The 25083-nt window shown below is 39.4% G+C and overlaps 1 protein-coding gene and 1 long non-coding RNA gene across 6 annotated transcripts; one reads left to right on the forward strand and one right to left on the reverse strand.

Moving 5' to 3' along the window:
- Positions 1 to 383: 383 nt before the first annotated feature.
- On the reverse strand, positions 384 to 22890 carry LOC137239802 (phenoloxidase-activating factor 2-like). Of its 3 annotated transcripts, none has more exons than XM_067765490.1 (3): positions 22779 to 22890; positions 1416 to 1803; positions 384 to 1338 (listed from the first exon to the last, which is right to left on the reverse strand). In XM_067765490.1, exons 2-3 carry the CDS (start codon positions 1791 to 1793, stop codon positions 460 to 462), a joined length of 1257 nt encoding a protein of 418 aa, XP_067621591.1. In that variant the 5' UTR covers positions 1794 to 1803; positions 22779 to 22890; the 3' UTR covers positions 384 to 459. The 3 variants fall into 3 exon arrangements, with proteins under 3 accessions (XP_067621591.1, XP_067621592.1, XP_067621588.1); XM_067765491.1 differs by having other exon boundaries at positions 22774 to 22874; XM_067765487.1 differs by lacking the exon at positions 22779 to 22890 and adding an exon at positions 18913 to 19031.
- Positions 22891 to 23075: 185 nt separating this feature from the next.
- On the forward strand, positions 23076 to 23980 carry LOC137242143 (uncharacterized). 3 transcript variants are annotated; one of them, XR_010950094.1, is made up of 3 exons: positions 23076 to 23189; positions 23584 to 23757; positions 23830 to 23980. It is a non-coding gene; the product is annotated as an uncharacterized lncRNA (long non-coding RNA). The 3 variants fall into 3 exon arrangements; XR_010950095.1 differs by having other exon boundaries at positions 23144 to 23536; XR_010950096.1 differs by having other exon boundaries at positions 23144 to 23536; positions 23588 to 23757.
- The last annotated feature ends 1103 nt before the right edge of the window (positions 23981 to 25083 follow it).

The raw sequence follows: 25083 nt of genomic DNA on the forward strand, positions 1-25083 counted from the left end.
GGAATAATGGATGGTGTGCAGAGAAGATAAGATGGCTCTTGGAGTGTTCGAGAGAAAAGTTCTCCGGAAGACTTATGGCCCAGTCCGTCATGCCGACGGCGAAAATAGAATGAATTATAATGATTGGTCATGTTATGCGAATGGATGAAGACGCTCCGGCCAAGGAAGTACATCAGTGGACACCGCAGTTTGAAAGCAAAGGAAGGAAGAGACCTCTACTGAGTTGGGAGAAGCCTCCCTTGGTGCTCCCAATTTGCGATAGATGACTGGCTGTCCCTTGAAATTCTTCAGCGTTGACTCATTAATCTTACTAAGATATCAAGTATTGATATTAGGACGTTACCGAAGTGTGTTGACTCCACAAAATAATTCGACCCACTTGGTATGATAGAGTAAGGCGAACTTCTTTATTGTTATATACAGACTATTTTGAATTACACAGACATATTTTTGAGATCGTTACATTGTAAAATATCTGAAATCAATACCACGTGCTGACAATTTCTCATTTGTCCAATTCCGCAAATATGGCACATTTGCATATACACCGGGAACATGCTCTTCACCACAACCAATACCCCAAGCCACAATACCGGCCTGATAGTAACGTGTAGGATTCTGTGGATCGGGACATACCAAAGGTGAACCACCATCGCCTTTGCACGTATCCTTGCCTCTTTCGCCACCAGCACAAAGGAAGCTGGGATCCAAATTAAAGTATTTACCTAAACGTGTGCGACGTAAATTGGCTTGACAAGTGTCGTGCGGTACAACAGGTAAATCGATTTTCTTCAAAATCAATTGATATGTGCCGTCTTTGCCAAACTTATCCTTACCCCAACCTGTAGCATAGCAACGTGAATAATCGAAATTGGCATTCGGTTCAGGCAAACAAATCGGACGTACATTCTCTTCCCAGTAGTAGGGTGTCTCTAATATCAGTAGTGCTACATCATTGTAGAGCGCGCCTTTATTATATTTCTCATGGAGTATGATCTCCTTAACTCGGGCATCTTGATGTGCTAATACTTCTTGTTTCGTTTGTGTATCCCATTCACCAGCACGTGCTACCAAAACTTGTGGTTCTAAATTTTTAACACAATGTGTAGCGGTCAATACAACATTGGGTGCGATAACTGCGCCACCGCACTCATAAATATTCAGTGTTTCACCGCCAATCACTTCATCGCGTAGGATCGCTACCATCCATGGAAATTCGCCAAATTGTGATTCGCCTTCCTTATCGCCTGTAATTCTAAAACCAACACCATTTGGATTACGATAACCACAACCTTCGTGTGATACTTCTGGTTTAGCTGGAACTTTCGGTTCAGTCAACTGTAATTAAAGAAATTCGAGCTTAACATGGCCTACAGAGTGACAAAAGCGTTTAAGTTACAATTACGAATAAATACCTTTTCTCCAACACTACAGCAAACTTCCAAATAAGTACATTGATTGTCGCCATCGAATCGTATATCGATAAGGGTCGCACCATCTGTATTTACGGCACCATCTTCGTTACATAAGAAACGCGGTACACATTCCTTGTTGAGTCCACAAACCTTTCCACTTCCAGCATCCGTTGGTTGTGGATTTGGTTGAGGCTGTGGCTGTGGCTGAGGTTGTGGCTGAAGCACAGTAGTTTTGGTAGGATGTGGCTGAAAGTTTGTTGATTCCGTTGTAAAGATCTTCTCTAACAAATCATCAAGGTTGGGTGTTGCCTGTGTTTGTGCTGCAGTAAACCACAAAGATAGAAGACATACGCCGCTGACCGTCAATTTGAAAAACATTTTTAGCTACCTGTAATAAGGTTTTAAAAAAGTAGATATGTGTAAAGCGTAATACTAAAAGTGAAAGCAAATCATAATCTTAACTCAGAGTGCAAAAATTAGCTTCCCTGTTACCGAAACTGTTACTACAACTAAAACTTCCATGCTAACCGTAACAGTTAACGTGACCTAATAATAATCTAAGCGGTTGAATTGTTGAGAGCAAATCGAGCGAATAGAGAATTCAGTACGTAAGAGAAGTAAGTAAGAAAGTAAGTAAACAACTAATCGAGAAGGCTGCATGCGTAAGTTTGATATCAGCACGCTGTAAGTGATGTACGCGGATACATTAAATGGTGCAGGTCTACTACCATAGTAGTGCTATTAATGAGAGCATTTTACATACATAACATTTGCGTTTATTTATTCGACAATTCAGTGATTCGAGCTATAACAGAAGCGCAGATGTATCGAGAATTTCAGAAGATTCGTTACAATACCATAGATAAATAGATAATTAATTGAGGATCGCACTGCGACCATTGGTCTGTCGTGCCCTCATATTCTTCACAGCACCTTATCCAAGCCGACCTTCCTGATAAAACCTAATAGTTCACTTGGCTTGAGAGATTTAAAGTGAGAATGCTCTGGCTATGGTGAGCCCATAAACTTAGCCCTGCGTCTTGAAATTGCGTCACATTCCAGGAGGATATGGTCCGACGTTTCCGCTGATCGATCACAAATCGGCATGCGTTTTTCGATAGTATGGCCAGTTTCTGCATGTGGCTGTTCAGTCTGTAATGTCCTGTTAGAATAGCTGTTAGGATTCTTAGGTTAACTTCCGAGAGGCCCATATCGGGATGTGCCCACTAACAGTAATTTAGATTGTCTCAGGCCTGACATTTTGCACCAGTGATCTTCCCTCTTTTCCCTCTCTTCTACTAATAAATGCCCCCTAAATTCCTGTGGGCCTACTTGCAGGAACGGCTCTGGACCGATGGGTCGTGTCGTTGCTGCCTCTCTGGCCAGGCTGTCCGCCTTACCATCAACTCCCCTGTGACCTGGACCCAGGCCAACAGTAGTACGTTGTGTTGCAATACCATAGGGTTTATCTTATTTTTAGGCTGTAAGCCTAAATCATAGAAACCGAAGCAATAACTATAACTGTGATCTTGACCGCAGCCACTAGCCTTAACTTTCGATTTCTGCATTTTTTACTTCGTCCCACAGTGTTTCGTGTAGAACAAGCTAGCTGGACAAAAACAAAGTTCTTAATCCAAGAAAGGTGTAATGAGAAATGAAAGTAAACAAACAAAATAACGGGATTTTCGCTTTTTTTGATATTTTTCTCATATATATTGAGTAATTGAAGTAAGAAGGCAGGAGTGGCCGTAAAATGCATTGATTAATTTGCAAAATTCTTGTTGAATATTAAGCTTCATATTTCTTTTAAGTGAACACTTTTATATAATTTTTTTGATGAATTCTAAGCTCGAAGGTGAGTAAAATTTTTTTAATAGTAATTCTTTCGCAATTAGAGTATTTTAAGTATATTTAACATTCCGTTATTAAGAAGAAAAGGTATTTTTTCTCTATATTTTTAACTTTAGGGACAAAAAAGTTACATACATCCACCGACATCCGGGCTAAATTGTACATATGTTATAGTCGCAAATATTCTCTAATAGTACAAAGAAAAATCCATTGCGAATTCTTTGCACATCTATTTTTAATTTTTTTTTTGTAGATTTAGTTATCTCTACATATAAAATAGCTCCGACGAGATATTTGAACCTTTAAAGCTGATCTACAAACGGCAAAACCAATCCCCAGGTACAGGGAACAAACACGTAGCCATAAAACACACAAAAATAAACGCGCAAGGTCAACAAGAGCACACCAAAAGCAAAAAGGCGAAGATCACTGACTTCAACCTGCCACAACCTACCGCACCAGTCACCAAGGCATAAAAACAGGTACATACAAAGCAATCCTAATGCAGGTATAACCACAAAGGAACGCTACACAAAACAACCCCATTTGGTAGCATCTACGCCAATACCTGAATGTAATATAAATACTGCGCAACTGATAACAAATCAGAACGATCAACGACACTTAAGATGGCAGCACAACAGTCATCAACTATTCACCCTGTCGGAAAATCAAAAACACAAAGCAGTTTAGTTATAACCGTACCAAGAACGGAGTTTTTTGACATTTGGGTTCAACATTTGAAGGAAACCAGATATAAAGAATTACTGAGTTTTGTTGTACTTAAGTACAATTTAAGCGAAGCGGCCGAGTATTCGATAAAAAGTTTAAGCTTACAAATATCGGCATATTCTGCGAAGCTGGATCAAAAGTGGAACACTTCTGGAAGACATAAGTAGCGATTTTTGAATAAAAACTTGGAGTGGCTTTCGGGTCCAGACTTCACATTTACAATAACGGTGGATTCAAAGTTGCCATCAGGCCAACCAACCACTTCTTCAGGTAACCCCGGCCGGAAGACGAATGAAGGTCTTTGTTAGCTGCAGTGAAAAACCCAAACGGCGTCGAGTGGATGACCTCTTGCAATCTAGAAGTCCTGGTGAGTTACTTTATGCGGCAGAAGTATCAACGCGTATGTCCGGCAACAGAAATGTTGCTAACATTATAAAAAAAATCAAAGGAAACCACTCAAATATCCGGAAAAAAGATGACATGTGAGCCAGATGCAAGATGCTTGAGCAGTGTAGAAGCTTTAGCATACTACGTAGATAGCAAGTCGACGACTCATGGGTACAAAACGACTCGGAAGTGGAGCATCAAGGCAGGCCATAAGGTTTATCCATCATTTTATATTCTAAGAAAAGCTAAGGAAAAATGCTATCCAAATGAAATTGATGTGGGTGAAACACGTGCGGAAATTAAAGTCCAGTCCGTATTAGATAAAACTGTTGAGCGTTTAGTTTTAGCAAATCAAGAAGTTTTTGTTAGTTTATTACCTACAAATTTGACGTATACTTTAATCAGCAAGTGGGGTTGCGTTGGAAGCTCTGGCCATAGCACATATAAGCAAAAGTTGACATGCAGTTCTGACACTAATGAATTTTTGTTTATATTTTCCTTCGTTCCTCTTCAATTACAGGATGAAAAAGGTAACATTGTTTGGAAGAATCTTCGACTTTCTTCTACCATGTATTGTCGTCCAATTAAAATTATTTTTTCTAAAGAAACAAAAGATTTTATTGTTTTTGAAACGAACAAAGTTTTAGAGGAGATAAATGCGTTGTTGCCAACAAAGTACATGCTCGAAAAATACGTGGCAGCTTAGGAATGAGGCAGATAAAGAGAGTGTAAAGCTACGTTCCGACGAAATCCAGAATAAATTTAAAAGTGTACTTGGATTGATAGTAGATAAACCAAAACCAAGTTTCGGCAATACCAATGACGGCAACACTGCTCGTAGGTTTTTCGAAAATTCTGAGGCTAGTGCTGAGATTACGGGATTGGATGTAACGCTCATCAAAAGATTCGACACTCTCCTTCGCGCATTAGCATCTGGGTACAATATAAATATCCAAAGATTTGAAAAATTTGCGGTCGAGACTAAAAAACTATACATAGATCTCTATCCATGGTTTAATATGCCTGTTGCAGTTCATAAAATCTTAGTGCATAGTACTAATATTATAAAATCAGCAATTTTACCTATTGGTCAACTTTCTGAGGAAGCACAGGAAGCCCGTCACAAAGATTTGAGACGATTCAGGGATGATAACACACAAAAGCAGTCGCTTGAAGCCACGAATAGAGATCTTATGAATATGTTGCTTATAACATCGGATCCTTTAGTTAACAGTTTTAGGGAGATACCTAAGAAAAAATTTAAAAGTATGACTTCAGAAGTCTTTAATTTACTGTCCCCCGATAATGTTGAGGAGTCAATAAATACCCCAGTTGTTTCAAGCTTTCACAGTAGTGTTGCTGATGCTCATGACTATTCCACAAGTGACTCATCGAATGAAAGTGATGATAGCGAATAATAACATAATTATAAAAGATAACCTACCCTATAACTTTTTGTTGGATCAGGTTTTATTTAATTTAAATCTATTGTCTTTTCTACTTTGTATTATACTTTACTTTTAAGTTTTTGTAATAAGTTATTTTCACATAATTAATTTAATTATTTACATTGTTGTTATTATTATTGTAATTCACTTTTACATTCCCGACTGGTACTATAAAATAATTTTGTAAAAATTGTAGTGCCAGGATAAATACAAAATATGTATGTACATATGTACAGTCACTCACATAAATAAGGAGACACTCCTTTTTGGACAATTCTTACAATCTTCGCTTTCGCAAATTTATTTTAACTAATTTCCCATAAGAAAATTTGTCACGATCTATAACAAAAACTAAATTATATTTAAAAAATGTTTGAAAATTCGATGAATTTTCATAAAAAATTTTAATTTTTTTTCGGAATTTTTTAGAGTATTGAGATTTGTAGCCCATTCAATTTAAGTACAATAAAGTAATATTCTTAAGTCCTTTAAATTTTTTTGGATCTATGTCACTTATTCACATTAGTTACTGTATATGAAATAAGCAAATGTATGCATATGAAGTAAAATTTTGGAAAAAAAATTAAAAAAAGAACATATGCCTAAAAAAATGACGTAGTTGCAATAAATGACTGCATATGAAACGGAAAATCTCATAAAATAATTTTGTCCAGCTAGATTGTTCTACACGAAACACTGTGCGTCCGTATCATCGCCTTTTCTTCAACATTTTCAGCACCATTATCATAAGGTGAAGGCGCCAATATCCGCACTATAACTATCCTTCTTTTAATTTTTTTGCTCTTTTATTCTGTGTCGTATCTACTTTTCGGTTTTTTTTTTAATTTTCCTTCTAGTTTGGGCTTCAGATTTATTATACACAGCGTGTATGTTTACCCAAGGATATTATAACTTTGGTTGGTTAACGGGTGTTGTTGTTGTTGTAGCGATAATGACACTCGCCGAAGGCATTGGGGAATGTTATCGAGTTGATGGTCCTTTGCCGGATGCAGATCCGGTAGGTTCCGGTACCAAGCCCGACCATCTCGGCCTCCCACCCCCTACATCCATGAGGAGTTCGGGGTCGCCAGAACAGTTGAAGAAGATGGAAGAAAGATCTCATCTCAGCCGTCGATATACATATATAGTCTATTGTGACGAATGTGAAGCAACCAGAAACAACTGTCACAGTTGAGGAAATTCCTGTTGAAGAGGCGTCCGAGGATGTCAAGGAAATGCCTGAAGAAGTTCGTGTTGTAGAAACTATTTCTGAAGACGGCAAACCAAAGAAGAAAAAGATTCGCACTCGTGTCATCAAAAAGGTTAAGGGTGACAAACAAGAAGTCACCAAAATAGAAACCATTGAAGAAGATGACAAGCAACCAGAAACAACTGTCACATTTGAGGAAATTCCTGTTGAAGAGTCGCCCGAGGATGTCAAGGAAATTCCTGAAGAAGTTCGTGTTGTAGAAACTATTTCTGAAGACGGCAAACCAAAGAAGAAAAAGATTCGCACTCGTGTCATCAAAAAGGTTAAGGGTGACAAACAAGAAGTCGCCAAAATAGAAACCATCGAAGAAGATGACAAGAAACCAGAAATAACTGTCACAGTTGAGGAAACTCCTGTTGAAGAGGCGCCCGAAGATGTCAAAGAAATGTTAATGATTCGCAATGTATAGGAGAGGTTGAAAATGGGGTTTGGAGAAGCTATATATTGCGCTGGCAACATGAAAAGATTGCGTTACAAAACCCCTTGAATCTGGTATTTAGTCGCCTCTTACGACAGGCATACCTACTGCTGGTATATTCTAACCCCCTAACCCACTGGGGGTTGGATAACGGTAGCACGTAACAGCATAAAGGACTATCAAAACTATGAGCGTTGAAAAAATTTTGTTTGATCGGTCCATCCGCCCATTAACTTGAGATATATTTACGAAATTTGATACACTGGCCTATCTGAACCAAGAAGAGATAGCCATGCCCACTTTTCAGTATTGACAAAAATGAAAAAAAAGTCCATACATAAGCCATTTCTAAAGTTACTTGATACGTGGGATGACGAGAAATATAAATTTGGAAACTTTTTGGAAAATGGGCATGTTAACGCCCACATTTAGAAGAAGAAAATTTTAAAATTTGTTATGCCGTAAATCGAAAAAGCACTATTAACATATACATATAAAACTCCCCAAAAATGCTCCGGAAGTCTCCTTATAGATTTATACAAATCTTCTGGGTTCAAGTCCTGCGAAAAACAGCATCAAAATATTTTAGAAATAAATATTCTAAGCGTTGTCGCTCCTTGACAGTTGTTTGGCAAATACTACGAGCGTTTTTCTGCCATGAAAAACTTCCCAGCTGCCTTGCAGTTCCCGTTCGAGGTTGGCATACTACATGTAGGGTCTTTCGCGCTACTTCGTAGGAATAATTAAAAAGAAGCGCTACGCAAATTGGACGAGAAGCTTGGCCCGAGTCCCCACGGAGGTATATTCTTTATTAACATTCTTTACAACTTCATCTCGATAATTTCACTTTGGGATATACGGCTTATGGGCTATATAAGTGAATAACATACATGAAGCGCTACTTCGAGAGTGAGTTTGTCTGCATAGTCGATGGACTGGGGACGGCGAGTCACTTTCAATCGAGTGGAAGCACTTGCCATTGAAAATTAATGCCAACTGATGATAAGACTTTCAGTTTTTCCATGATGACCAAGGGAAACGTTTTAAGGACCGTTAATAGAGGAGTCTGCCGTAAAATATCAATAGCCTTATACACATCGATTGATAATGCTGTTGTTGTTGTAACCGCAAAAACACTTCGCGAAGTCGGATATGAACTCGGTACGCTGCGATGCTGGCACCTTCTTGTGCACGGTTAAACCTCTTGAACCTTCGGGTATGTGGATATTAGGTACGTTTTACCCATCATCGCCATATACGAAATGCTGTGGACAGAAATATATCTGACATTTCAAAACCAAACTTATGATAAACATGCAGTTATGCCTACAATCTGTGGCCAAGGCATTTATTCGGTGCACCACTTTCAGACAGCTTAGATACGCACGCATACAGCTTATATTTTTGTATGTTTTAAGAAATGCTTTTTTAGTTGTTACATAATGCGCCTTGCAATCCTACATAGTTACATTTAAGCTCGTGGATGACTGCATTGAAATCCTTAATGAGAGCCAAAATGGGAGCCAAAAACAAGGTTTTGTTAGGATGGGTTCCCGGATATCAGGGGCATGAGGGTAATGAACATGCAGATTATCTAAATAAGCAGGGTGCTATAGCAGCATTCTATAGACCAGAGCCCTTTTATGGACTCGCAAAAGCATATACCACGGAATCCATAAGTAACTGGGGAAACAAAACAATTCAGACGTCCTGGATTGGCTGCCCAGGACAAAGATAGGCCAAAGGGCAACGAAAGTATTAGCCATATACCAAACTCATTAATCTAAGCAGATATAATCTAAGAACTCTCACTGGGTACTACACAGGACACTGTGGTCTACGATATCACCTAAGTAAGTTAAATCTATCCGATACTCAAATTTGTCGTTTCTGTGAGCTGGAGGATGAAACTCCGGTTCACATTTTCTGCGAATGCGTCGCTATGGCAAGGCAGAGACCCTCCCATCTATGTGATATGGAGTAAAAAACCTGAAGGGGTACTTATTAGATACATCAAAAGCCTCCATCAATTGTCGCAGTGCCATCAGGCCAAATATTAATAATTGTTAAGTAAGAAACTATATTTTATTTTGTGTTTTACGACAACATGTTTCAGGTAATTTTTGGTGAACACGGTAAAAGTTGGACTGTAAAGGGTACACACTCAAAACAATAAATAAACAAATAAAAAGTAATTTTAATTATAGTGTAACGAATTCAGGGAATTTTTTTCTTTATTTAGAATGCTTTGGGAGTAGTACTTCACAATTACACTTCACAACCAATAGCGTGTTTAAATCAAAACTGATTGCTGATTATTCAGCTTGCGCTGCGCTTATATTCTCCGGTGCTTCGTTCGCATGTTTCTCCTAAGGTCTAGTAATTTCGCGAATAGTTGTAGCTCATGCGTGGTTAGTTACCAGCTATATACAGGTATATCTGTAGTCCACGCCTCTCCCATAGCCATATGCGTGTGCATGTGTGAGTAACTACTTCGGCTGATGACTACATATTGGTGTGTGTGAGAAATCTCTCGTCGCCTGCTACATAATATTGACTGCTTTATTGTTGTTCTGGATTTATTTAGTAGCAGCTGATGCTAATATTCGTCACAATAGACTATATATGTATATCGACGGCTGAGATGAGATCTTTCTTCTTGGACTGTCGATTCGAAACGCCCCATTTTAGGAAACTTTTCAAAAACGCCCCATCTAAAAATTTGTTATAACAAGTAAGAAAGTCTAAGTTCGGGTGAAACCGAACATAACATACCCAGTTGTGTGCTTAAAACGCTGTTGTTGGTAGAATCTCAGTCAAATGTAGTGAAATACCAAAGAGTTATTGTAAACTTTGTTAAGGTTAGAACTTTAGGAACAGCTGAGCGTGGTCTTTAACCGATTTTGATTATCTTCACTCAGTCTATAAAATTTTGCAAAAATAGTGTCTCTGCCAAATTTCAATGTAATATCTTTAACGGCTTTTGATTTACGACTTGTTAAACTTCCAAATTTTCTTCTTCTAAATGTGGGTAGAGCCACGCCCAAATTCCAACATTTTTTTCGATACTGATGATTTTGATATATGGAAGTTTTTATCTATCTCAATCGCTTAATATCTGTAAAACCAACCGTTATCCAATCAAAGATATAACATCCTGTGTACAAGTACAGCTGGGTATAAAAATATACGACTTTGAAATAATGCATTAATTTTTCATTGAAAAAAAAAAAAAAAACACAAAAAATGAATTGAACTAAAAATCGATTTGTGCTCATCTATATTTCTATAAATATCTGACATCACCGCCATCCAAGAAATGCGTTGGACGAAGCAAGGAAGAAAGAAGATCAAAAATTGTGACATCTATTGGAGTGGCCATACGAATAAGCGCAGTTTCGGTTTGGGATTCGTGGTGGGAGAGAGACTTTGTCGCCAAGTTCTGACCGTCACGCCTGTGGACGAGCGTCTCGCCGCTATCCGAATAAAAGCAACATTTTTTAATATATCATTCATCTACGCCCCTGCGCCGACAGAGGAGAAAGACGATGAGGTATACGAGCGCCCGTTATGATATAAAAGTCGTGCTTGACGACTTTAACGCCAGGGTGGGCAAAGAAGATGTATTTGGCCCTACAGTCGGAATGTTCAGCCTACACAATGAAACTTCTCCTAACGGACAGAGGCTGATTTACTTTGCCGGAGCTCGAAACATGGTCATATCCAGCACGAGGTTCATGCATAAAAAGATACATCAAACTACATGGCTGTCTCCTGAACGAAATACTCGCAATCAGGTCGATCACGTTGTGATAGACGGACGGTATGCCTCCAGTGTTTTAGATGTGCGTACTATCCGAGGACCTAACATCGACTCGGACCATTATCCCGTTGCAACCAAAATATGCACCCGCATCAAACACAAAACAACAAAAACACAAAAAAACACAAGGAAAGCTAGACGTCGAAAGCTTCAATCACAACAGACTGCCAATGATTTCGCAACTCGACTCTCACACATGCTCTCTGAGAGCACAACTCAGCCTGAAGGAATAAAGGAGAAGTGGGAGCATATCTCCTAAGCACTTCGTACTGCCGCTGAGAAAAAATTGGTTACCGGCGGCCACGAAAAAACAACAGGTACCATGAAGAATGCCGCGTTGCAATTGAAAGAAAAGACGCTGCCTACAGGGCTACGTTAAAAGCGAGCGCAACAAGAGGAGTGTGTGAACGCTATCGTGAGTTGAAAAGGGAAGCGAGACCACTATTCAGGAAGAATAAAGCAGAAGCAGAAAGGCGTGAGTGCGAGGAGCTTGATCTGCTAGCCACCAGGAATAACGCCCGAAAATTTTACCAAAAAATACGACGACAGAGAGAAGGTTTTAAGTCCGGGGCAAACTCCTGTAGGAACGAAAACGGCGACCTTGTAACTGATGTCCAGAGAGTGCTTAGAGTATGGCGGGAACACTTCTCTGCTCTTCTAAATGGAGGCAGCGATTCACCGCGCAGATATGACGAACCCGATCCCGCAATCGATGATGATGGAATATATGTCCCCCCGCCCGATTATTACGAAGTTAGAATAGCAATAACCAGATTGAAAAACAGCAAGGCCGTGGGCGCTGATGGATTGCCTGCGGAGCTATTCAAGTCGGCGGTGAGGAGTTGTTAAGGCGTATGCAACAACTTCTTAGCAAAATATGGGCGGAATAGTGCACGCCCGACGGTTGGAGTCTAAGTGTTCTTTGCCCAGTCCACAAGAAGGGGGATACTGCAAAATGCACCAGCTATCGTGGAAGCATCCTTCTTAATATCGCATATAAGGTCCTTTCAAGTGTATTGTGCGAAATATTGAAGCCGACCGTTACCCGGCTGATTGGACCTTATCAATGCAGCTTGAGACCTGGTAAATCTATCATCGACCAGATTTTCACAATGCTCCAAATCTTGGAAAAAACCCGTGAAAAGAGAATCGACACACATCACCCCTTCGTCGATTTTAAAGCCGCCTTCGAGAGCACGAAAAGGAGCTGCCTATATGCCGCTATGTCTGAATTTGTTTTCCCCGCAAAACTTATACGGCTGTGTAAAATGACGTTGAGCAACACCATCAGCTCAGTCAGAATTGGAAAGGACCTCTCCGTGCCGTACGAAACTAAACGAGGTTTCAGATAGGGTGACCCCCTATCGTGCGATTTCTTTAATTTGATGCTGGAGAAAATTATACTAGCTGCAGAACTTAACCGCACTGGAACAATATTCTATAAAAGCGTGCAATTACTGGCGTATACTGATGACATTGATATCATCGGCCTAAACACCCGCGCTGTTAGTTCTGCTTACTCCAAACTGGAAAAAGAAGCGGTAAAGATGGGTTTGATGGTGAATGAGGACAAAACGAAGTACTTGCTGTCACCGAGCAAAGAGTCAGCGCATACGAGCCTTGACAACCACGCTACTGTTGGCAGCCATAATTTCGAAATAGTAAAAGACTTCGTTTATTTGGGAACCAGCATCAACACTAGCAACAACATCAGCACTTAAATCCAGCGAAGAATCAATCTTGCCAATAAATGCTGCTTTGGACTAGGGAGGCAATTGAAAAGTAAAGTCCTCTCTCGGCGAACGAAAATCATACTCTACAAGTCACTTATCGTACCCGTCCTGCTATATGGGGCAGAGGCATGGACCATGACAACAGCAGATGAAGCGGCTTTGGGAGTGTTCGAGAGAAAAATTCTTCGAAATATTTATGTACCTCTACGCGTTGGCGATGGCGAGTACCGAAGAGGATTTAATGATGAGCTGTACGAGCTCTACGCAGACATCCACATAAAAATAAATAAATGTAAGGCGCGATAACCTCCGAAGAGATCTAAGGCCGAGTTTTCTTCCAATTTGCATCGTGCTCCTCTTGATTTTCCCTAGAAATTTGCCGGGCGGGACCTACATGTTTTATGCCGACTACGAACGGCATCTGCAAGGCAGATGAGTTTTCACTGAGAGCCTTTTCATGGCAGAAATACACTCGGAGCGCTTGCCAAACACTGCCGAAGGGCGACCCCGCTTAGAAAAATTTTCTTCTAATTGAAAAATCTTATTTCTAAAATTTTTATGTTGCTTTGCCCGGGGTTTGAACCCAGGGCATACGGTGTGGTAGGCGGAGCACGCTACCATCACACCACGGTGGCCGCCACATATTCCAGCGAATTAAAACGCAGCGGCTGCGCTGGCTAGGCCATGTTATGCGAATGAAAAATGATGCTCCGGCCAAGAAAGTGTTTTAATCGGAACCCGCCTATGGAAGCAGAGGTAGAGGGCGGCCCCCACTCCGTTGGAAAAACCAGGTGGAAAACGATTTAAACTCCCTTGGTGTGACCAATTAGCGCCGGTTGGCGGAGCGAAGGAGCGACTGGCGCGCCTTGTTGGACAGCCATAACCGTTTATTCGATTAAGCGCCAATTAAGTAAGTAAGTAATGAGTGCACGGATTGCATATAATTATTTGCGTATATTTTGTTATTTTGACTTCACAATCCGTACAATCCATGCATTCCGTGTACCGTTTGCAAGGCAATGCGAATCCTCTATTGCTTCTTCGTAATCATTTGTATAATTTAAGTTCATTAGTGTTATCAGACCAATGCTGTGGCTTATAACCTGATCTAAAATATTCAAAAGCTGGCGATATGCTTAAGTATGTACTGTTCTTGACTAGGCTATGTTTGGCTTTAGCTAAATTTACTCTCAGCTGTCATTTGGTAAACTTTAATTAGCAACAATACATATGCCTTGATGTATCGAAGTCAGCATAAAAGCTGTAGGTTCCATCACTTTGTAAGAAATAATTAAAATCATTACACGAAAATTCTCAAAGAAGCTTGGCCTAAATTACCTCGAGAGTATACCGCACTATTATTTTTTCAATATGATGTAGCTAACAAAGCCGATATTTTCGACAACTTCAACTTAAAGTAACGGTATAATAGGAAATCTTGTTGTCTGTTGTCGGTTTCGAATGACTCGGATAGATCTTTACTGAACCTGAAGGAACCATAATTTTTCCTCAACTACTTTTAAGTGGACTGAGAGATGATACGTGTTGTTTCTTCGGTCATACGTCTCCTTCAGGACTAGAGTTTGGATAACTGAGAAAACAAATTGATTGAAAGGTTCGACGCACTATAGCCGATAACAGCAACCTGGTTTCCGCTTTTGCTAGGCGTGCTTATTGTGCATAGAAAACCTACTTCGAAACGTGAAAGCTCGAGATAATTTTTATGGAATATTTATTAAACGAAACTGTGTCAAGATAAGGTCTACAAATATATGCACATATCCCTTGAAACTATGACTTCATACGAAAGCCAGTTTTACTCCCACAATTGTTCTGTTGACGAATGTCTCGCGGCTTCGAAGACAGAAGAATGATGCCTACTTAGATAGATAGGAGCGATTTTAAAGCGCGATTCAAAGCTTCCGCAACCCAAATGTCAGCCTCACATACCATAGGCTATTCCGCTTACAAATATAAAGGCTCATATAGATATTTAGCAGGCACGGCTCTGGCGACTATAAGAAGAAGAAAAATTAACTTTAGATGCCTGACAGTTCAACCATAAAATTCGTCGGATGATAGAAGGTTTAAAGACTAGAACACATTACTATACGAAAGATAATGTCGACCTGTTAAACGACGTACAAAGCGTGCTACTTCTTTACTAAAATAAACTAAGTAATGGAAAGGAAAAAATGCAGGTGAGAGGGAAGGAAGGAAAATGAAGGGAAAGTGAAGAACAGAATAAAGAAGGAAGGGAAAGAAATGGTAAAAAACTAAGGCAGGAACCTGATTAATTTGGAAACCGAAACGAGATAGATATCGCGACCGAATCTGAATTCTAAAACGAAACAGAATCTGAAACCCAAACTGATTCCGAAGCCGAAACCAGAACTAAAACGAAACCGCGCTCGAAGCCAGTACCAACCAGTACTAAACCGAAACCGAACCGGAAGCTGTAACTAAATCGAAACCAGAATCGAAGCCAAATCAAAACCAGGCATAAACTAGAACTAATGTCGTAGCCGAAAACAATGCAGAAATCGAGACCAAAACAAGATTCAAAACCGGATCCATAACCGCGATCGAAAATTGAGCCGAAAACTAAATTAGGCCGAACCTGAAACCTGAGCCAAAGGCGAATCCCAAATCGAAGCAAATCATAAACTGACACCAAAAACTGGATCTCAAACCAAACTAGAAAGTAAACCTAAATCAAGACTGTAACTGAGAGTGGGAACAAACCGGAACAAAAACCAACCATTAGTAGAGGCCAAATCAAAATCGAAACCGAAACCCGATTGAATACAGAACCACAACTGGAACGGAAACTAAAATGAAACCTGAATAAGAAGCTGGTACCGCAATCGGAAGCAACTAATGACCTAAAGCCAGGACCGTTATTGGAGCCGAACATACAACCGAAAACGAGAAAACTGAAGCCGAATTTAAATAGAACTAAGAACAGAAATTGAAATCGGAAGCAAAAAACAAGCAACAATGGAAATTGAAAGTGAAACCAAAGGAGGCACCGAAAGCAAAGCTAAATTGTAACGACATTCCAAATTTTAACAGTAACAAGTTTTCTGCCGTACACGAAATCAAAATTCCCGTAAAGGTAAGTAGATCCTTGAAACTTGGAACATAACTTAGTGATGAGGCAGGGGTCGAGGTATATAGAAAATCCATTCATAGTATGTTTAATCTTGCGATATATTTTTAAGTGGGTTTTCCGCTAGGGGACACTTAAAATCTTGCAATCGATTTTTAGGTAGATGTGGCATCGTTAATTAGCGCTTAACCACTCAATCGATTTTGGCCGTTCCGTATCAATTCAAGGCAGCTATCCCTACCTCGCCATAACTGGCGCCTATTGGGGCCACCAAGAGAGATCAAATTTTCTTTCCACCTGCTTCTTCTAACTCAGTGCAGGTCAAATCCTCTTCCTTCCAAAATATAGGTGTCGATTGAAATACTTTCTTGGCGGACGCGTTTTCGTCCATTCGCGTAACATCATATTTGTAAACCAGCAAAATCAATCAGCTTAGAAATATAATTTAGATTAACCCTTTCCAACAAGTGCTACTTGGACTATATAGGCAATTGAAAGGTAAAGTTCTCTTGCGACAAACAAAAATCTGCCGGACAGGAACATAAATCTCCGGAGAAATTTTCTCTCCAACACTCCAAGTGTCCTATCATCTTCTCTGGACACCGTCCATGATTCCGAGCTATACATTAGAACAGTAGAGTAGAGCGTCCTTTACAGCGTGATTTTTGTTCGTCGAGAGAGGACTTTACTTTTCAATTGCTTACTCAGTCCAAAGTAGCATTTGCTGGCAAAAGTTATTCTCGGTTTAATTTCTAAGCTGACACTGTTTTTGCTGTTAATGTTGGTTGCCAAATAGAGGAAATCCTTCACAGTCTCGAATTTACATCCTTCAACAGTGATGTGGCTGCTAAGGCGCGTATACGCTGATTCCTTCTTAGATGTCAGCAAGTACTTCATCTTATCTCCATTTAACGCAAGACCCTCTTTTTTAAATCTTTATCCAAACCAGAGAAGGCAGGATTCACAGCGCATTTGTTCAAGCCAATAATGTCAAAATCATCAGCCCGCTTGACCAATTCTATAGCATTTAACTGTCCGCGTGCCGCCAAGCGAATGTTCGCCTAAGGGAGGAGTGTTTGTTCTAAAAATTTTGCTTAAAACTTGGTGCATGAAAAGCTATCTGACCAAAACAAGGTCCCACCTAATAGAGATGTCCCTTAGTATAGGTTTTTCTGTATATGTTAATGATAATGATATCATCAGCTTTAGCAAACGTACCGTGACCTAGAAATATTTTGGATTTCCCGCGCTGTTTGTAGTAACTTAAAGGGAATATCCAGTCTAATATCCCATCTCAATTGGAAATGTCAATTGAAAGGAAGTAAGAAAGTCTAAGTTCGGGTGAAATCGAACATTATATACCCAGCTGTGCACTTGAAACGCTGTTGTTTGCTTTGTGTGGTTAATAATGTTATAAGGCAGCGCAATAATACATACATATATGGTTCTATTCTGAACTCATTTTTATTCAAAAGAATCAAAAAGTATACAGAGTCTACCCATCACTAATGAACTTGATGGGGTAAAAATGCAGTTTAAAAGTTGTAGCTATAAAAAAATTAATATGTTAAATTTCGTTCGGTTTGGGAGATTTTTGTTCGACTTATGACATTAAAAGCATTTTGGAAAGCGTAACAAAAAAGTGGGCGTTTCATGCCCATTTTCAAAATTTGTTTAAGCTTTATACTTAGCTCAACCATATCACTACTGTGGTGGAATATCTGTCAAATTTAGTTGAATACCATAGAGTTATTGCAAACTTTGTTAAAGTTAGACCTTTAGGAAAAGTGGGCGTGGTCTTTAAGCGATTTTCATTATCTTCACTCAGTCTATATAATTTGACAAGAATAGTGTCTCTGCCGAATTGCTATGTAATATCTTTAACCGCTTTTGATTTACGGATTGTTATATTTCCAAATTCTCTTCTTCAAACGTGGGTGGTGCCACGCCCATATTCCAAAAGTTTTTGGATTTTGTGTATTGCGCCATAAAGCAATCCACCTACCAAATTTCATCAGCTTAGCAGTATGCGTTTTTGAATTATCTCATTTTTTCCATTTTTCTAAATTTTCGGTACCGAAAAAGTGGGCGTGGTTATTGTCCGAATTCGCTAATTTTTAAAACTGATCTATTCTGGGTCTAAGTGAACCCGTATATCGAATTTGGCGAAGATATCTCAATATTTGTTAAGTTATCGCATTAACGGACGGACAGACGGACACACGGAAGGACGGGTATGGCTTAATCCAATGTTTTCGATATTGACGATTTTGATATATGGAAGCCTATATCTATCTCGATTCCCTTATACCTGTACAACCAACCGTTATCCAAGTTATAACACCATGTGTACAGGTACAGCTGGGTATAAAAAATTTAATATTTTGACCCGCATGAAAACGTACTGATAATCGCTTATTGCGAATTATATTTGTAAAACCATTTCTTCAAAAATTTGTTTTTTTTTTCTTTTGAAATTTTTTATCGCAATATTTTCATAAACGGTTATGTATTTTTTTATATTTTTTCCATTTAAATTATTTTCTACAATCACGGTTTTTGTTCACAGTCACGAATGTTAGGTAGAGATATAAATTTAGTGAGTTGTACAAATATAAACAAATTTATGGTAATTAAACAACAAACAAAGCACCTTAACAAAAACATAACATTGTTATTATTTATATATTATGTATGTGTATATGTAAGTTTATTAAACTAACCGATTTTTTCTTTGTGCGTGATTTGCTTAAAAGCCGAAACGAACTTGACAACGTTCAAAAAGTTACTGATTGCCAATAAGTAGAATCTTTGCATCAAAACAGGAAAATCGACCAAAAACCTGTATATACAAGTAATTATTGAATAGTGACTTACATACGTACATTGATAGGTGAGTTAAAGCTGTGATTGCGCTCCGGATTCTAGCGGAGAATTTCAATTGATGATAACTAAGTAATGAAGATGAGCTACGAGCATACTTGCATATAAAAATATTACATACACTGCGGCTAACTTGAATAAGTTCAAAATTTTGTTATCCCATAGCTGTGATACAGTTGCCACAATCACGATCAACAAAACGGGTAAATTGATCCAAATTCGATGCAGAAAATGGCTGTATTGGCGACTCGACATTACAAACACCGTCAAGTGGCATCACTCCCAGCGGGTTAGATAGCTTAGAATATAGGTACCCGCGGTAGTTATGTTTGTCGTAAGAAGCGACTAAAATATCCAAATGATTCAAGTGGTTGTGTAGCGCAACCATTTCAAGAGGTTGCCAGCGCAATTTATACCTTCTCCAACCCAATTGTCAACCTTGCCTACCCGTAGCACATCCTGTTTCTTATATTAAACTGTTCCGGAGATGGTTGGGTTTATACTTTAATGGTGCTTGGTAGCGGAACGTACCGTATATACAGTTATGTTCATATTAATAGCAGTGCTTTCTTAGAACCCTAATAAAGTGGATTTATCTAAAGTAAATCAAACCAAATTTAAAAACGTTTCCGTTATGTAATAACGCATTAAGGCTGATAATATTAAGAACAAAAAATTTGTTCCTACCTCTCGCCAAGTTGTTGTAAATTTGAAAAAGATTACACAAGTGTCAGAAAAGAATGTTCATAAAAATAGCAGTTTGAAAAGATTTTTATTAAAAAGTTATTATAACTAAAGATATATAGTGAAGTAACTCAAAAAGCACAAATAGCTGACTAATATTTCGTTGTATAACCCCCATTTCGGATGACGGCGGCACATCTACGAGGCATGGAGTCCACTATGCGCTTACCTCGGTCCACCGGTATATTTGCCCAAGCTGATTGCACTGCTTCGCACAATAACTTTGCATTGGACCGTTTTTTTTTCATCAACGGCGAGCTTTATATCCCCCCCCCCCCCCCCCCCCCCCCCTAAGTTTTCAATGGGGTTCAAGTCCGGGGATTGAGCAGGCCACTCCATTACTGAAATTTTGTTCTCCCGAAAAAATCCTTTGCTCGCTTGCTCGTATGTTTTGGATCGTTATCCTTTTGGAAAACCTATGTTAGGATTTCCTCTTGTACATACGGCAGACGCAGACGGTTATTGGAAGCGAAATTGAAGACCCACAGCCCTCGGAAGGTACCACTTTTGACCAAACGCTACTTGAAAAACATACTACAATTTGCTAGAAACCATATGTAAGCTGGCCGGTTTCAAAATGGCGAAATATTTTACGGACAGATGAAAGTAAGGTGGTACTTTTAATTCCAAATGTCGGCGGCAGTATGTAAGAAGACCACAAAATACAGCTATTCGGCCTCAGTTTACAATAAAGAGAGTAAAACATGGAGGAGCAAAAACATTGGTTTGGGGCTGTTTTTCATACCATGGTGTGGGTCCAATATATAAAATTGATGGTATCATGGATCAGCACAAATATGTGGAAATCCTTCAAGATGTTATGCTACCGTATGTAGAAGAGGAAATGCTCCTATAGTGGGTATTTCAACAGGATAACGACCCAAAACATACGAGCAAAGGATTTCTTTCGGGAGAACAAAATTTCAGTAATGGAGTGACCAGCTCAATCCCCGGACTTGAACCCCACTGAAAACTTATGGGGGGATATAAAGCTCGCCGTTGATGAAAAAAACGGTCCAATGCGAAGTTATTGTGCGAAGTAGTGCAATCAGCTTGGACAAATATACCAGTGGACCGATGTAAGCGCTTAGTGGACTCCATGCTTCGTAGATGTGCCGCCGTCATCCGAAATGGGGGTTATACATCGAAATATTAGTCAAATACTTGTGTTTTTTGAGTTAATTCACTATATATCTTTAGTTATAATAACTTTTTAATAAAAATCTTTTCAAACTGCTATTTTTATGAACATTCTTTTCTGACACTTGTGTAATCTTTTTCAAATTTACAACAACTTGGCGTGAGGTAGGAACAAATTTTTTGTTCTTAATATAATTAGCCTTAATGCGTTATTACATAACGGAAATGCTTTTAAATTTGGTTTGATTTACTTTAGATAAATCCACTTTATTAGGGTTCTAAGAAAGCACTGCTATTAATATGAACATAACTGTATCTCTGGCAAAGGACCACCAATTACGATAGCACTCGTCAAAACCATCGCGAGGTGTCTTTATTATTTTATTAATTAACTAGCAGACCCGGTAGACGTTGCTCTGCTCTAACTTTGGTCTATCTGCATAACTTTTAAGCAGATTTTACTTCTTACTCTCCCTTTCCCTCTCTCCCTCTTTTCCTTATCTTTTTAATCACTTTTCCCTCTGACATTCTCTTTTTCTGTATCTCTTTCTCCCTCTCCGGCTTTTTCTTCACTTCTTTTTGGCATCATCTATCCATATCTCTCTATGTTCATTTAACTCTATCTGCTTCTCCTTTCCTCTTTTCTATTCTCTCTAGTTCTTCTTGTTTTTCTCCATCCCTTTTTCCCAGTCCCGGTCCCAGTCCCAGTCTAAGTTTTAGTTTCAGTGCCACTCCCAGTCCCAGTCCTAGTCCCAGTTCCAGTCGGTCCCTGCTCCATTTCCCGAAAAAAGTGCCATAAATACTAATCTAGGCAAAGGACTACCTATATGCCCAATTTCAGGTAAATCGAAACAAGAGCAGAATTTCAAGGTTCGATTCGAGCTCAAGGCCAGAAAAAAATGTTTTTTCTAATGATAATTATTGTTATTTTTAAATTTTTCTAAATTTGAAAAATTGTATTTTGTTTTTGGAATTTTTCGAAAAGATCGGTGCTTGGTCCTCATCCCAGAAAATAAGAATCCCAAATTCTAATCTACCTACATACATATATATAAAATGTAAGGCAAATCGAACCGTGTATAGAATTTGTTCCAATAGATCGACCCCTGGTCCACTTCCCGGAAAGAAACTTCACAGTAACGCTATTCTATCTTTCAAGTTGGATCAGGAACGCTATCCTACCTTTCAAGTTGGATCAAACTGTACACGATGTGCAAATTTGAGTGAAATCGGTTAAGTAGCTTAGGAGTACATTCCGTACAAATACCATTGCACGAAATTTATATGTATATTTTAAGATTAGCAGACTCGGCAGATGTGGTTTTGCCCTAACTTTGGTTTAGCTGCATAACTTTTAAGAAGTTTTTACGTCTTATCCTCTCTCCCTCTTCTCTTTATCCCTTTATTCACACCTCTCTCGGCGTCTCTTTCTCTGTCTCCAGCTTTCCCACCCTTTATTTTCTCTCAAGCTCTCTCTTCTTCTCCCTAGCCTGCTCCATCCATTCCTATCTCTCTATCTTCGTCTAACTCTATCCCTCGTTATTCTTCTTTCTAGTTATTTTTAATCTTCTCCCAGTTTCAGCTCCAATTCCAGTACCAGTTCCATTCCCAGTCCCAGTTCCAGTCCAAGTTCCATTTGGAGTGTGAAAAATAGATAACATCCCATATTCAGATTTACTCCATATGTTCGCAAAATTCCTAAAGAATCGGTAGAGCTGTTTCGCAGGAATTTAACGACAAACACTGTGACACGAGAATTTTATATATATAAACAATCTTGCACAAAATAGTTAATTAATTTATTTATAAATATATACTTCACCGATGGGGATGTTGTATGACTGGACAATGTTTAAACAATTACTGATTGCCAAAGAGTAGAATATCTGCTTTAAATTTGAAAAATGTACGATGTTGACATATTTGGCTTCAAGAAACGAATATCAATTGATAAGAAAAGGCGATAGCCTACAACCCTACAAGACGGAGGTAACCAGTTCACCCACACATTCAAAGCTTTTTTCGCTCTCCACTAACACATCGACGTTTCATGCTGCCATCGAAATGACAGTTCATTAATTATTCCGGAAAAATTGAAACGCAAAAAAAATATAAATTGTTTACAACGAAAAATATCTTGTGCTTTTAGTTGTGACATGTGACGGAAATTAAAAATTTTGTTGCAGAGACCATCTTTTTGCGTTGGCGGCCTTCGCCCAAAATAATATTAAGGGTAAAGTTTTACAAGACGGTACACCACCTAATTTAAAAATATCAAATAATAATAAAAACGGAGCTCGAAGCGCGCCTTTTGATTCCACGTTTGATAATTTTTGATAAAAATTGGGTGGTGCACCGTCTTTTAAATCGTTACCATATTAAGTTGTATAGAATCGACGGGATGGCCTACAAGGTTTTATGTCAACTAAATCGCTCCCGATATGGTCGGGCTAGTACCTTAATGGTTCCCGGAACGTACCCGATCTGCATCCGGCAAAGGACCACCAAAGTCCATAACGGGGAGTGTCCTTATCGCTACAACAACAACAACATTATTTACTTTCTGATTTTCATTCATACGTATGTGCATTTTTAAATAATATAAAAATGTTATATTATTCTAATAGATAGCATCTCCGCCGGGTTGCGATTCAGCTCAGAATATGCCAAAATCAAAGGAAATCTACAAAAACAAGGTACTTTACAAGCAACATGCTTTGGAATACGGTACCAAACTGGTTGGATGTATTTCCCTAAAAAAGGCTGGAACTACGCATCTTGGTTTGCCAGTATTTGCTTCGGTAATTTATATTGATTTGTAGTGATTAAAAATTGCAATAGTAGATAATGTAATGTGAATTAAAATTGAATAGGTAGCCGGAGCAAAAAAGGCAACTGATCGGCCTGCAACTGTTATTTATGTGGTGCCACCGGGAGCTGCTGCTGCTATCCTAGAAGCATTAGAAGCAGAAATGTCTTTGATTTTTTGCATCACTAAAGTTGTGCCATAACATGATAGGGTTCGCGTTAAGCACGCTCTCTTAAGGCAAAAAAAAATCGCGTCTAGTCAGGCCCGACTGGCATATTGCGCCAGTGTTCTCTCTTTTCCCTCCCTTCTGCTAATAAATGCCCCTGTGGGCCAACTGGCAGGAACGGCTCGGGATCGATGGGTCGTGCAGTTGCTGCCTCTGTTGTTGTTGTTGTTGTAGCAATGCTCGCCCCACCTAATAGCCGCGACCGATCACAAATTGTCATCAATATCCTCTAACGGGAGTCCAAGGAAACTTGCCGTTTCAACAGGGGTGGACCATAAGGAAAGGGATGTTAGAGGCGTTGGTTCCACATTACAATTGAAGAGATGGTTGGTGTCATGTGGGGACACATTGCAAGCGGGGAATACATTTTGTATGTCGGGGTTGATTCTGGATAGGTAAGAGTTTAACCTGTTACAGTATCCAGAACGAAGTTGAGCAAGAGTGACACGCGTTTCCCTGGGGAGTATGCGTTCCTCTTCCGCAAGTTTTGGATAATTTTCGTTAAGTACTGGATTCACCGGGCAATTCCCGGCATAAAGGTCCGACGCCTGTTTATGGAGTTCACCAAGGACCTGCTTGTGTTTTTTCACTTCATACGGCTGGGTTCTCAGGTGCCGTATTTCCTCAAAATGCTTACGGAGATGACTCCTTAAGCCCCTAGGCGGTGCTGGTTCATCAATCAGATGTCTGTTGGGATGCCCAGGTTTCTGGGTATTCAACAGGAACTGTTTGGTCAGCATTTCATTTCTCTCCCTGATGGGGAGTATTCTCGCCTCATTATGCAGATGGTGTTCTGGGGACATAAGAAGACAGCCCGTGGCGATTCTGAGAGCAGTATTTTGGCAGGCCTGTAGTTTCTTCCAGTGGGTGATTTTTAGGCTTGGCGACCATATGGGTGACGCGTAGCACGTAATCGGCTGGCTAATTGCTTTGTATGTAATCATGAGCGTTCCTTTATCTTTTCCCCAAGTACTGCCAGCGAGGGATTTGAGGATTTTGTTACGGCTCTGAATTCTCGGAACAATTGCGGCTGCGTGCTCCCCAAAATGTAGATCCTGATCAAACGTCACATCCAAGATTTTGGGATGTCGG

The sequence above is a fragment of the Eurosta solidaginis genome, chromosome 2 (assembly GCF_040869045.1).
Source record: "Eurosta solidaginis isolate ZX-2024a chromosome 2, ASM4086904v1, whole genome shotgun sequence".
Taxonomy (NCBI): domain Eukaryota; kingdom Metazoa; phylum Arthropoda; class Insecta; order Diptera; family Tephritidae; genus Eurosta; species Eurosta solidaginis.